Source organism: Ostrinia nubilalis, chromosome 1 (genome assembly GCF_963855985.1).
Source record: "Ostrinia nubilalis chromosome 1, ilOstNubi1.1, whole genome shotgun sequence".
In the NCBI taxonomy this organism is placed as follows: Eukaryota; Metazoa; Arthropoda; class Insecta; order Lepidoptera; family Crambidae; genus Ostrinia; species Ostrinia nubilalis.
In genome coordinates this window covers 10495178-10508776 of record NC_087088.1, presented here as the reverse complement: position 1 = coordinate 10508776, position 13599 = coordinate 10495178, and the positions used below count along the sequence as shown (strand labels likewise).

The following is a 13599-nucleotide window of genomic DNA, read 5'->3' as shown; positions in this document are numbered from 1 at the left end:
GAGCTCCACGATAAGTAGGTACCTCAAGTCAAGGTTTTTTTTTACCAGTGTGCTGCTAGTAAAGACATAAGAAGCTAAAACACGCCTCTGGGTTCCCTGCATGAAAATAAAGTTGAAGAAACTGTCATCAAATCGATGGTACGTCATATAAAAAGAACTATAACCTTTATTTCCAGTTATGCTATTAACCAAAATATATACAGGATGTTAGGTAAATGGGTTTATATGGAAGTCAGGAATCAGGATATCATCATTTTAATTTTCATACAAAATAAAATTTATAAAATCAGATTTGTATGAAAATTAAAATAATTAAAATGATGATATCAATTTTCTGACTTTACCATACCATTTATTTATATTTATATGTTAACATAGGCTAGTGTCGGCTTATACCTAAACCCATTTACCTAACATCCTGTAGATGAGATGATTTAAATTTGATACCTATTGTAGTGGTGGGGAAAGCAACAAAACACTAAAAATGATGCAATAATTTATTTAATGATTTTCACAGCATAAAATAAACATGTTATCACAGTATCTACTTAACTATTTCCTCAAAGGAACATAAATAACATTGATAAAAACATAAATTATTACTTATTGATGAAAATAGCATTGCATTAAAGTAAATATAAACAAAGATACATAAATAATTTATTATTTTTTTATGTAACAAGAAGTTCATTTCTACTCTGAATTATAAAATCATAGTCATTTAACAGGTAAATACAATCTGTGGTTTTGTATTTATTTGGGCCCCCCAATATTATAGTGTGAAGGACCATCAAACGAAACATTCCTAAGTGTTATTTTACAACAACATTCATGGGTTAATTTACAACAACATCAATAACAACAACAATAATTATACTTTGATTATTTTCTAAAAAAAGTTAAGTTACATAAAATGTAATCAATGAATATTATTTTTTATGCCTAGATTCATCTAGGTTGGTAAGTAAAGTTTTGTGCAGCTGCTTCTTAAAAAGTCTGAGAAGTAATTTGTCCCGTTATTTACAAAAATTATGTGGTCGTCAGTCAGTGTTCCAACGTTTTAATGGGGGCGTTTGGCCGAAAATAGCATTGTTAGCGTTAGTAAGAAAAATGTATGGATGGGAAAACGTCACTTTTGATGCTGGCAAACTTGTCCTCGCCGAAAATATGCTAAAGTTTTCGGTGGTTGCCATGGCGATCGCCATTTTGCTAACAATCTATTTTCGGCTAAACGCCCCCATTGAACACGTTTTAATTAAACAGTTTCCACAACACAGAGTTAAGCCATGTACTAATTAGGCAACATTTGTTGATAAACTGTTTATGACTAGGTGTGAAACAAGTTTACCATAAATACAGGTTTCTGAAACTTGGCCGCCCACACTTGCTCTCCACTCATAGCGGGGAGCACGGCAACATGTATCATAAACAATGTTTCATCACCTATGTTTATGGACTGTTTATAAACTGTTTACAGAGAAGATGAAACATTATGAAACATTGTTTATGAACAGTTTATAAACAAATGTTGCCTAATGAATACATGGCTTTAGTACAACATGGAAAAGCGTTAGTATTTATGTATGAACAAATGAACTTAAAATGTTATACCTACAGTTATTTCAAAAAATTGTATTACCTATTTTAAAAATTAGTACCTACACTAAGTAATAATAAATAAGTTAAGAAAAAAGAATATCACTGGTAAATTAAATTATAAAGAATCTATTAAAAAATCGACGAAAAAGCTCTACAGTTAATGTCTTTTTATTTAAAATTGTCAGTAAAAAAGGCTGCTTAGATTGAAAGTGACAACAAAGAAAGAACAAAGAAATCCAACTTGTCCATTACGTAGGTCATACAAAATCTAAAATAATTTAAGTGATAACGGAATGATAACGATAAAATTGTTTACATTGTTTTTGTATATTTCTCATTTTTATGTTACTACTTAATTTACATAAAATACATTAGTCTTCGTAAAAACTTCGAGCCATTTTAATTGTATGTTGTTTAGTAGGCGCCTGACCCTGAACATTTCAATGTACTGTGACGTCACATTTACAGTCTCCAGCTTCGTTTCACTCGGACATTGGACTTTGTTGAAATCGAGAGCTGAAGTATTGTAAATGTTCACATTTGAATATGCATTATAGTTCATGGCAGTTGCCATTATCTTATCTTCATTTCTTTCAGATGGAACAAATACATTTCGCCTCTTTTTATACATTTACCTACAGTTTAATACTTACACTCATTTACAGATTAATAGACATTTACAGTTAATATATTTTTTAAGCTCTCCAATAATATCGCCATTCCTGGCCATGTACCTACCTATCTAACCCAAGTGGGTTTTCCTGTTACAAAATCTACATTCATCAACTTTCCTTCCCTAGGGCTGCAGACTCCGTCCACATCTCATTGGGGTACCTCACTTTGCTAATGCGCTGGACAAACAGCAGCAACCTCGTTCATCAATAGACTTTTTTTTAGGGTGACATTACCAGTATTTTAGATTAGCTACAATATGTACTCCTACTAGGTGGACCGACGATCTGGTAAAGGTCGCGGGAAGAGCCTGGATGCGGGCAGCGCAGGACCGTTCATTGTGGAAAGCCTTGGGGGAGGCCTTTGTCCAGCAGTGGACGTCATTTGGCTGAAACGAATGTATCTAAACATCAATAAACAGATTGATCAAGTCGCTTTCACATAATCTTATCATGTCATTTACTTACTGCGCAGCTGCGTCAGTAATATACCTACTTAAAATCCCAAAACAGGGATGATTTACATAATTTACGTATAGCGAGTGATTTTGTAAAAATCATACATTTTCTAATAATTAACATAAATGCCAGTAGGCAGTAAGTAGGTACCTACTGCTGAGTCGAGACACGGTCACTAAAACATAAGTATGTATAAAAATGTTAAAAAGAAACAAATATTTTTCTAAATATACTTGTCTTACGCCTCGATGTATGTGTGCTTGTAATGCTACAATTAAGAATTTAGTGTACTAAACGTAATTTCCTCAGCAAAGACGGGAAAAATGATGGAGCTGGTGGTGGCGGGTTGGTCTTCGGTTCTTCTGGCAAGGGACATCTCGGTTTTGATATTATAAGAGTGTGAAATGTTCGCAAGTTGCCAAGCGTGAACGCCACTTCCGGTGTTATGTAGCGACATCCTTGAACATCCAGAAACTGCAACTTCTTACAGTGAGCATATAAAGCTTCCACTGATTTGTCCGTCAGTTGATTGCAGCCCTAAAATAAAAAATTAAGTAGGTAAGTGTTGCGAAATTAATATTAAGTAGGTACGAGTACGACGACGTCTTTATTTTTAGGCTGTTCTCTGCTGAATCGAGTTTGATGAAATTATCATTATTTCAAGGTTTAAAAACTTGGGACATTTTTTAAAAATTGTGTTACTTTGTTTTTGTTTCAAAGATCCTACTTAGAATTGTTATCCCGAAGTGAACCTTTAGCTTCACACCACATGTGTGAATTATTTCGAGATATTAGTCCGGTCGCCGAGCAGATAGAATTTCGTCCAATGACCCCAAGCTTAGATATCCTTGTCACTCACGCGTAATTATACAGGGTGTTAGGTAAATGGGTATATGAGCCGAGACCAGCCCATGTTAACATACTCATATAAATTCTATAGTGGTGTCAGAAAGTCTGGGAAAGGTACCATTATTGAGTAATCAGCTGATTCAGTTTTTGTCGCCAAATTGCGTCGTGACACCCCTGAAAATTAATAGTACGACAAACTAGCGTAGATAAAACAAATAACAGAATTCATTATAATTTTCTGCCTAAAAATTTGTCTCTGAGAGGCAAAAACCTTAAGCAATCCCCCAGGAAAATCAGTCCATCTAAAAAGATTTAGCACAAGTCAAATACTCCCTTACCTTATTTGATTCGATTTGCATTTTGGATAAGTAAAAGTAAACAAAGTGGTCAAGAATTAATTTTACTTCATTGACTGTAACTTACTTATTTAAATAAACTGAATAATCAGGACGTGGACGTCATTCGGCTGAAATGAATGAAGGAACGAATCATTAAACTTGATAACTTTGATTAAGGAAAATGAGACATTGTAGGTAATCATCTAAATTTTATCATCGTAAATCACGATATTGTGTACTAAAAATACCTTAACTAAAAATAAGACACCATTGAAAAAAAACCTTAGGCATTAAAGAAATGTGTCCAACGCACTGTTTAATCTTTGAAGGACAACGAGAGGTCTTTTGTTGACGAACAACGGGACCGGCACGTGTAGTGCGAGTGAGACGCAAGACGTATCGCACGGCGGCTTTTACTTGCAAGAAAGAGTCGGAAGATCATCGCGGCGCAGGAGTAGGGATGTGTAAGGAGGTGACATTGAAGGCAAAAAATCGATTAAGATTTTTCACGTGTTCAATAATAAATCATTGAAGGATTTTTTTTCTACAAATAATCAATTTAGGTGTCATTAATTCATTTCCAACCATTAATGGAGACGACATGTGGTTGGGGTTAAGTTTTCATTTCATGATTGACTAATGAAGGTCGAGTAGTCTGGGGTCAAAGTGTCGTAATTACAGTGCCGTAATTACAATCCAGTTGGTCAGTACAGTAGTCTTGCCGATTGTCTATCAATAGCCTATCGAAAGGCCACCCAATCACTCATACTATCGTTAATAAAATATCATATTTTCTAAGAAAAATAACAGCGTTTATCGCAAATTTAAATTTAGCTAAAACATTTCCAAAAGCATGGCAGATTACGGTTTTCATAATTTACCAAATAAAACTGTGTTGTTTTTTTTTTCAATGTCTTCTATCAATGCAATGGTATCGTTAAACTAATTTAGACCCATCGATAGTATGAGCGATTTCAGGTAGGTAGGATCTATCAATTAATCGATAATTGATTTTAAGACATTCCTATTGATTACTCAGATGGTTTTCAAACAATTTGATATTTTAATCGATTTTTTGTAATATCAATATCGATTACCGATTTTATGGAAAAAATAATGACCCCGCACTAGTTGCACCGCGCCATGCGGCCATGTTTATTTGTTTACATTATTTTGTCAGTAAATAATTTGCGTTCGTTGCGATGTTTTGTTGTTGACGTTCTGGATAATTAGATATTCAAATAGCTAAGTAATACAGTGAAATTATGGTGATGTGTGTTGAGTGGTGTTGGTGCAATAGGACTTTGTGTCTTCTTTAGTGTGATGAACGATTTATGTCCGGGAGACCTTCCGTTCCACGATGCCTTGTAAATGTTTTCGCGGGTGGGTGAATCGACACCACCATACCACCGAAGGGAGACCCGGAGATCCCGTTCTTGAAAATAGGATTTCACTACAAGAACCTACCCGGTCACTTGAAAGCGTGGGAAGGTGAATTAAGTGAGTGGATGGATGTGATAGATGTGTTGCGATTCGTTTTGTGAATTAGAGTGAAGTGTTACCCCCTGAATACCTTGGATTGCTTGCAGAGTCAATAAAAAGAGGTAAGTGAAGAATTGGTTCAAAAGTAATAATAAAAGTGGGCGGTGCCGACTCGCGTCAAAATTTGTGAATGAAATACCGTTTGACCACGTTTGACCTAGGAGGGAGTTGCGCGATCGTAGGGCTGTCCAAAAATTTAAATAATAATAATTTATTTAGTTTTGTATGGGAAAATATTTTTTATTAAATATTACGATATCCACTTTCTGACACCACTATAGTATTTATATGAGTATGTTAACATGGGCTAGTCTCGGCTCATATACCCATTTACCTAACACCCTGTATTGCTGTCGCGCACGCACACTAACTGCGGCCGCCTGTCGTAGAGTCGCGAAAGCAATATAATTACGCGCGAGTGATAATAAGAATGGGTAGCTTGGGGTCATTGGACGAAATTCTATCTGCTCGGCGACCGGACTTTTAGGTACAAAATTAGGAACTGCAGATAGTGAAAATCTGATTGATTTATTTTAGTTATGGAACCACAATCTAAGTCACACAAGAAGTCATATAAATATGATTTAGGTACTAGCTTTTACCCGCGGCTTTACCCGCGTGAAATTTAGTTTGTCACAGATCGTCATAATGAGGATCATTACTGTTGTAGAAAATTCTCTAAATCTACGTTAATCTTTAAGACATAAGAAAGATATATCTTTTTGAATTATCCAAATCGGACCATTACTTACGAAGATATTAAGTAATAAACATAGGCCGTTTTTGCCGCTAAAAGTCAACGTACGCAGGGCCGCGTGACGTCACTATATCGGAATCGAGCGCAGCCGCTAGCCGGCGCGGCGGCGTACTATTGGGATGGAAAATATTTTTTTCCAGCTAAACTATCAGTTTTAGAAAAAAACTTTTAATAACATTTATTCATCAAAATAAAGTAACCTATCGACCAGTAATTTTTAAAAATAGAAATTGTAAAAATAAGTATCGCTATGTCCAAAAACCACATTTTCATAGGATTCGATGGAATACGGAGACGCGGTTGGGGTGAGTGTAACTTTATGATTGTTTGTATTGAACATAATTATACATAATATGAATACATAATATGGGGGGGGGGGGGGAATAAGTCATACCCTGCTGCTGGCCGAGGGAGTCATACCCAGCTTATAGCCTGGGGGGAGGGGCAAGTCATACCCAGTTTCTGGCATAGGAGGGGTTTCATACCCAGCTTCTGGCCGAAGGGGAGTCATACCCAGCTTATGCTTATGGCCTGGGGGGAGGGGCAAGCCTTACCTAGCTTCTGGCCTGGGGGGAGGGGCCAGCCTTACCTAGCTTCTGGCCTGGGGGGAGGGGCCAGCCTTACCTAGCTTCTGGCCTGGGGGGAGGAAGGGGAAGGGGGAGTCATACCCAGCTTCTAGGCTAAGATTAAATAGATTTCCAGGAGGGAGCAGCTGGCCCGCCCATGGGAACGGCGAATAGATAGGTAGGTACGTAGGTTTAACTCAGAAAAACTAAATAACAGGTAGGTATTGCGTGTACATCGAAATGATCTTCATAGCAATGTCTTGTAGCCTAGGCAGAGTGTATCTGCCTCAGCTATACCTTATTGAACTTAGAAGTAAATAAATTATGTAATACTTATACATTTTTACATTTTACTTGGAAGAAGATATGACTCTAACAAAACACTTATGAACACTTTATTTGAATAAATCGCCAAATATACCACCGCGGAGACCCCAATCGCGTCTCCGCGTTCCATTGAATCGTATGAGCGTATGGATTTTTTGCGATATTTTTCACAATTTCTATTTTTAAAAATTACCTATCGATAGCTTACTTTATTCTGATGAATAAATGTCATTACAAGTTTTTCTCTAAAACTGATAGTTTGGCTAAAAATAAAATATTTTTCAGTAACTTTTTTAGTAATTTGGCCATAACTTCGTCATTTTTTGTCGTAGAACAAACATTTTTGGAAGTGTATACGAGTATTAAGGATTTCTAAGCCCTTTAAATCTGCATTCACAGCTAAAAATCGAAATGATCCTCATTAGGTATAGCCTCTAATGTTACTCTTTATTAACAAACTTTATTCAAATCGCTCTAGCCGTTTAGACGCGAAGAAGTAACAAACACACCCACAAACTTTCGCCTTTATAATATAAGAGTGATTTTTATTACATACCTTTAGTACGAGGTTCTCCAATCTATGTAAACCTTTTGCTATTTCCACAACAGCTTCATCTTTCAAATTGTAGCAATCCATTAAATTGAATAATTCTATGCTTGGGCAATTTTTGACTAGATGTGCCATACCCTCGTGTGATATTTGTTGACACCTGCTCAAGCTAAGAACAATCAGTTCTTTGAAGTTAAATGTGTAAGTTAAACTGACATCTGTGATTCTATTACATCCACTTATATCCAGGTGTTGTAGGCATTTCAGGCGCGCCAATGAGTATCCAGTAGAGGAATCTAGTGTAAGTTTCTCGCACATAAGCATTACCTCACGTTTTTTTTGTGCATCTCTAAGAATCTCCTCCTCAGCTCTGGATCCTAAGTGAATTTTATGATGATGACTACTACATTCATAATATTGCGCCATTATTGGGACATTGTCATTGATTTCCTCCATTTTCCCCATACCTGTTAAGCCTGCATCTGTGACTTTGTCACAGTAACTCATTTTCAAAGTTTTCAAACGTATTTGGTTCTTTAATATAACTTGAATAGACTTATCTGTAACACCATTGAGGCAGAAACTTATGTCCAGAAATTTTAATTTTGGTAGTTTTTCGGATATCATTATAAGTGTTTCTTGATCCAAATTAAGTGCGCTAATATTCAAATCTTGAAGCTCATTATTTACTTCATGACATATCCCTTTTTCAAAGCCAACTTTAGTAATTAGGTCACATTGAGCTATGTTTAAAGAATTCAATTTTTTCAGTTTCCTCAGTTCAATGGCACCTAAATCGGTAACAGCACGGCACCTTTGAATGTCAAGGCATTCCAAATTCTTGAGGTTTTGGCATATATAAACAAGAGATTGATCAGTGACTCTACTGCACAGCCCAAGATCAAGAGATACTAAACTGGTTTGGTGTGTTGTCAATGCCAAGATGCCATTGTTAGTTAGCTGGTCACAGGAATGTACAATTAAGGTCTCTAGTTTCAAGTGTTCAATCTCTGCTATGGATTTTAGAGCGACACCATCTATAAGAGTGTTTGAAAGTATTAATTGTTTAAGTACTTTGGCTCGAGATATAAAGAACTGCATTATGAAATAAAATGTTAATACACTTTCAGAGGGATTTTCAAAGACATTGGAGCCAATTGGATAAAACCTTTTAATAAGCCCAGCGTGGAACTGCAAAGAACAATCTGATAAATCCAAGAATTCCAATAATGGTGCTGATACTACAAATCTGTTTAACAAGGCATCCGTTAAATACTTATTATTAGTCAAGCTCAAGGATTTTAAATAATCAAGGTTTTTCACTACTTCAGTTTTACCCTCTAGTAAGCGACCAGACATGAAGATTTCTTTGCAGCTATGAATATTAAGTGTTTCCAAGTTTGGGCATTTTTGGAGTATGTACAGAAATTCCTTTTCACATACATCAACCTTCACAAATTCCAATGAATTTATAAATTCTCCCATTTTGTTCCAAAATCCATTGAGTCTGCTTGATATTTCTACATCGCAGAACATATAATTGCGGTAAATTACTGAGGAATTTTCATATGTACTTAGTTTTGATAGGTCTTCATCATTAAATGCCCCTCTGTGGAATGTTACTAATTTACTCTTCAAAAAGTAATTGTCATTGGCAGCTATATACCAGGCGCGACATGTTTCACTTGCCGCTTTTCTATCTGCTCTTGGTAAATACTTAAATAAGTAAACCAACACCTGGAAGATATAGCTTAATTATTTACTAAGAAAAGGTACATTTCAATTTCATATAATTGGTAAGCACCTATACTGATTAAATAAAATTAAACTGCTATTTAAAGATACAATACTTTAAGTACACTGTTTCTTTATACATCTTATTTTTTAAAGAAATACAGTAAAATTAAGTTCGATTTACGGTTACGAAGCCTATCTAAGTATATGCTAGGTCTAGTACATATTAATGAATACAAAGACAGTTGGCTAAACTTCTAAAATCACGTGAAAAATTATGGTGTAAAATACGAACAAGGAAAACTGGATTAATAGTTTTACAAACTATTTGTATTCAAAGTTTAGATATTACTTGATACGTACCTCATATGGGAGATCCATGTTGATCTATTCTGCTTTGTAAGAGTCGATGAAACACAAGAATTTGGTACTTATAATAGCATTATTGATTTGCGAATTCACTTCCGTGCAGTCGCAGCTCGCAGCAGATGATTTTTTTTGACACATTTACACAGGTGACAATGACAATGACAGATTGACAGATTTAAAAGGAAGGTATGGCCGAAAATAGAATTATTAGCGCTTTAAAGAAAAATGGCGATCGCTAATGTAAGTGTTATTACTGCTAATAAATGTATGAAAAAAGTCACTATTAAAGTTAGCAAACGTGTCCTCGTGTCGTATACAGGCTAGTTTTCGGCAGTTGCTATAGCGATCGCCATTTTGCATTTCTTACAAATTCTATTTTCGGCCAATCGCACTCCTTGATGATATGTTTCTGGGTAGATCCGCCGATTTTATTCCGCGGGATTTATTTTACGTTTTTTGAAAAACTTAACAGGGATGCGTGCAAACTAGCTTAAACTGAAAGGTTAAGCAATAAGCTTTTTAGATCAGTGTGAGGCCCTTAGATTCAATCGTGATTTTAGAAGTAGGGTAAATCCGCGAAACAGTAAAAAACTTATGTTCCGATCGATAAAAAAATAACTGTTGTAGTTCTGGTAAATTAAACTTCTGAATAACGATTCATACAAGTTTCCACATAAGGCGCCATGATCCATATTGATTAAATACTTCAAGTTATTTCGATAATCAAGAAAACACGCACTAAACGTCATTACCATCACAGTAAAAATACTGACCTTTGCCGTTGTCTTTTAATTTTTTTTACTTTACCTATACACAGACCAGATTTTGATTATAAATTTAAAATGTACATATTTACCGTGACAAAATAACAAAATTATATTGAAATCGTATTAGCCAATAAAATGGAATCATGAATTGAAATATTGTCACGAGAAATCGTCATAGCCATCGCGGCAGCATCAAAGGTTCTTTAATGTGGCCGCGACGCGACTTATCCCCGCTTGTGTCCGCGCGTCCCACTCTTCAATTCGTTGCTCGTAACAGAACAGAATGCACGTAAAATTTACGCAGCTCCGAGACTTTTTAAACTCCGAAAACGAGAGACACTCGCAGTTTGTCATCGGCTCGCGTCATTCCCATTTTGTGCGATTTGGTAAGTTTTATATATCGATATTTTTCTAATAATTAGCACTTTGTAGCATGTGATTACAATAAAAAAATGGCGATATTGAGGTGTCCCAATAGTGGTGACAATTATTTTTATATAATTTTAAAATCGTTTTCGTCATTACCATTAACATCATTACCATATCATTTAGGCTTATGGTGATGACACTTTGTATATGGTAATGATGACTATGAATGGTTTCCTAAAAGAACAATGGGACAAAACGTCCCCAGAACTGTAGCACTTTAATACCTACCTTATAATATGATAGTACATGATAATACTATAATTTTATTATAATATGACAGCTCAAGTGTGACATGCATGTCTCAGAAAAAAGTTATATCTAAAATAAGAATCCATAAGCAACCCTGAAAAAATACATACAAAATCACTTTTGACCGACTTCAATGGGTATCACGACAGCTTGACCCCGGGACAATTCGACTCCTGTGACAACTCGACCCCTGCGACAACTCAAACCCTGCGACAACTTGATTTTTTTCAACACTCAACACTTTTGACTTACTTCAAATGGTTTCACGACTGCTGGACCATACGACAGCTGAACCCTACGACCACTCGAACCCTCCGACAACTTGACCCCTGCGACAACTCGATTAAATTACTTTTGACCTACTTCAAACGGTATCACGACTGCTTGAGCGTTAAGAAAACTCGACCTGGACACCTCGATCCTTGCGACAAGTCGATCTCTATTACAACTCGACCCCTGTGACAAGTCGAACACTGCGACACGTCAACCCCTGCGACTACTCTGAGCATTTATTCTAGATTCTGTTCAGGCATTGATTGATGGAGCTAAATGGTTTACAATAAGTATCATAGTTGTCATCGGGGTCGAACTGTCGTAGGTTCCCTACGACAGTTCGACAACTGGACCCCTGTGACAACTCGACCCCTGCGATAACAAGATTAAATTAATTTTAACCTACCTACTTTAAACGAAGCTCGACCCTACAAAAACTTGACCCCTACGACAAGTCCAAAATATTCAACTATGATACTTATTGTAAACCATTTAGCTCCATCAATCAATGCCTGAACTGTATCTACAATAAATGCTCAGAGTAGTCGCAGGGGTTGACGTGTCACAGTGTTCGACTTGTCACAGGGTCACAAGTACAAGTTGTCGGAGGGTTCGAGTGGTCGTAGGGTTAAGCAGTCGTAGGGTCCAGCCACTAGCGGCGTAAGGGGGGGGGCGGTCCGCCCCGGGTGCCACTCATCAGGGGGTGACAAAAGTCACGCAGATTAGTACTCACTGGCGCTAGTATAACGAGGATATGCCATGATTGGGGGGGGGGGGGGGGGTGTTGCGATTAGTATCATATAGCTCATTCGAACTAACACCTTTCATTCATTCAATCGGTAACCCAAAAGAGGGGGTGCACCAGACCATTTTGGGGTGTCTTACCTCCCCACTATATGTATACCCAACTTATTTACATTAAGGACTTATGACGGGGGATGCTGTGCTGTGCTATGCCCCGGGTGCCAACCCATGCTACGCCGCCACTGTCCAGCAGTCGTGAAACCATTATTTTGAAGTAAGTTAAAAGTGTTGAGTGTTGAAAAAAATCAAGTTGTCGCAGGGTTTGAGTTGTAGCAGGGGTCGAGTTGTCACAGGGGTCGAATTGTCCCGGGGTCAAGCTGTCGTGCCCTTTGAAGTTGGTCAAAAGTGATTTTGTATGTATTTTTTCAGGGTTGCTTATGAATTTTTATTTTTGATATAACTTTTCTGAGACATGTCACACTTGAGCTGTCATATAATAAAATTATAGTATTCAATTCAATTTATTCATTTAAAGATAACAATGATCCACATGGTTAGTAAATGGGTGCCTTATCCCTTCATTTGGCAGTGATGCTTTTAAGCAACAGCCACTTTGAATATTTCTACAGCACCAAATAATAAGTTTTGTGCAAATCATTCGATTTTGTTACAAAGCTTAGTTCAGCAAAACACTAGTAAATCGGTCGTCGACTGAGTTTTGAGTGATTTCATATCCATATTTCTGTCAGACGCCAAGATGACGCGCAATGAGAATAACAAAGACGGAAGTTTTATGATTTTGTACTATTTTATCATCTCTAATTGTGTTTGTTTTGTCTAAATTTAATTCACAATAAATCAAACTAATCATATAAAGCAATATTGGGCGTAGAAACTGTGTTTACTAATACAATACATGCTTCCGAACCTCGATGTTGCCTAGAAGCAACAGTGCCAAACATCTAACAAAATAGGTTTAGTTTTTTGTTAATACAAAAGAGTGTCAATACACAATAAATCAATCATGTATTACATGAATAATGTTATAGAGATGGTATAGTAATTACTTTTGATGCAATTATGGACCCTGTCGGGCACAGCACTTTAGGAGAGAGGAAGAATTTGCTGTCTGTCTCTGTGATGTTTGTCTTCACACTTATACCGCTGAACTGATTTAAATGATAAACACATTTTTCTTGCGTTGAAGTCAACAACTATAGCAGATAACGGTAACATACCAGTTTCAGAAGCTAAAGAGAAAATAAAAAGCCAACCTTGGCTCGGCATATTGATCGTGAAGTATGATGACATACGTCATCTATCAAATGTTGGAGAAAAAGGTCATTGTCGACTTTGCGAAAATGGCCAAAAAAAAG

At 36.5% G+C, this 13599-nt stretch overlaps 1 protein-coding gene across 2 annotated transcripts in view; it reads right to left on the bottom strand.

The window, feature by feature from the left end:
* Positions 1–9876, bottom strand: part of LOC135072122 (F-box/LRR-repeat protein 14-like) — an 82567-nt gene extending 72691 nt beyond the window's left edge. The window contains exons 1-3 of one of the 2 annotated variants that reach the window (XR_010257356.1): positions 9756–9876; positions 7665–9395; positions 2334–3266 (exon numbers count right to left, since the gene is read on the bottom strand). Coding sequence is in view for 1 of the 2 variants with exons in the window: in XM_063966078.1 (XP_063822148.1) it covers positions 3012–3266; positions 7665–9395; positions 9756–9773 (2004 nt within the window). In the remaining variant the exon portion in view is untranslated. Of the gene's footprint in view, positions 1–483; positions 3267–7664; positions 9396–9755 lie in introns of those variants that run through there. The other variant, XM_063966078.1, reaches the window with a different exon arrangement.
* Positions 9877–13599: the final 3723 nt, after the last annotated feature.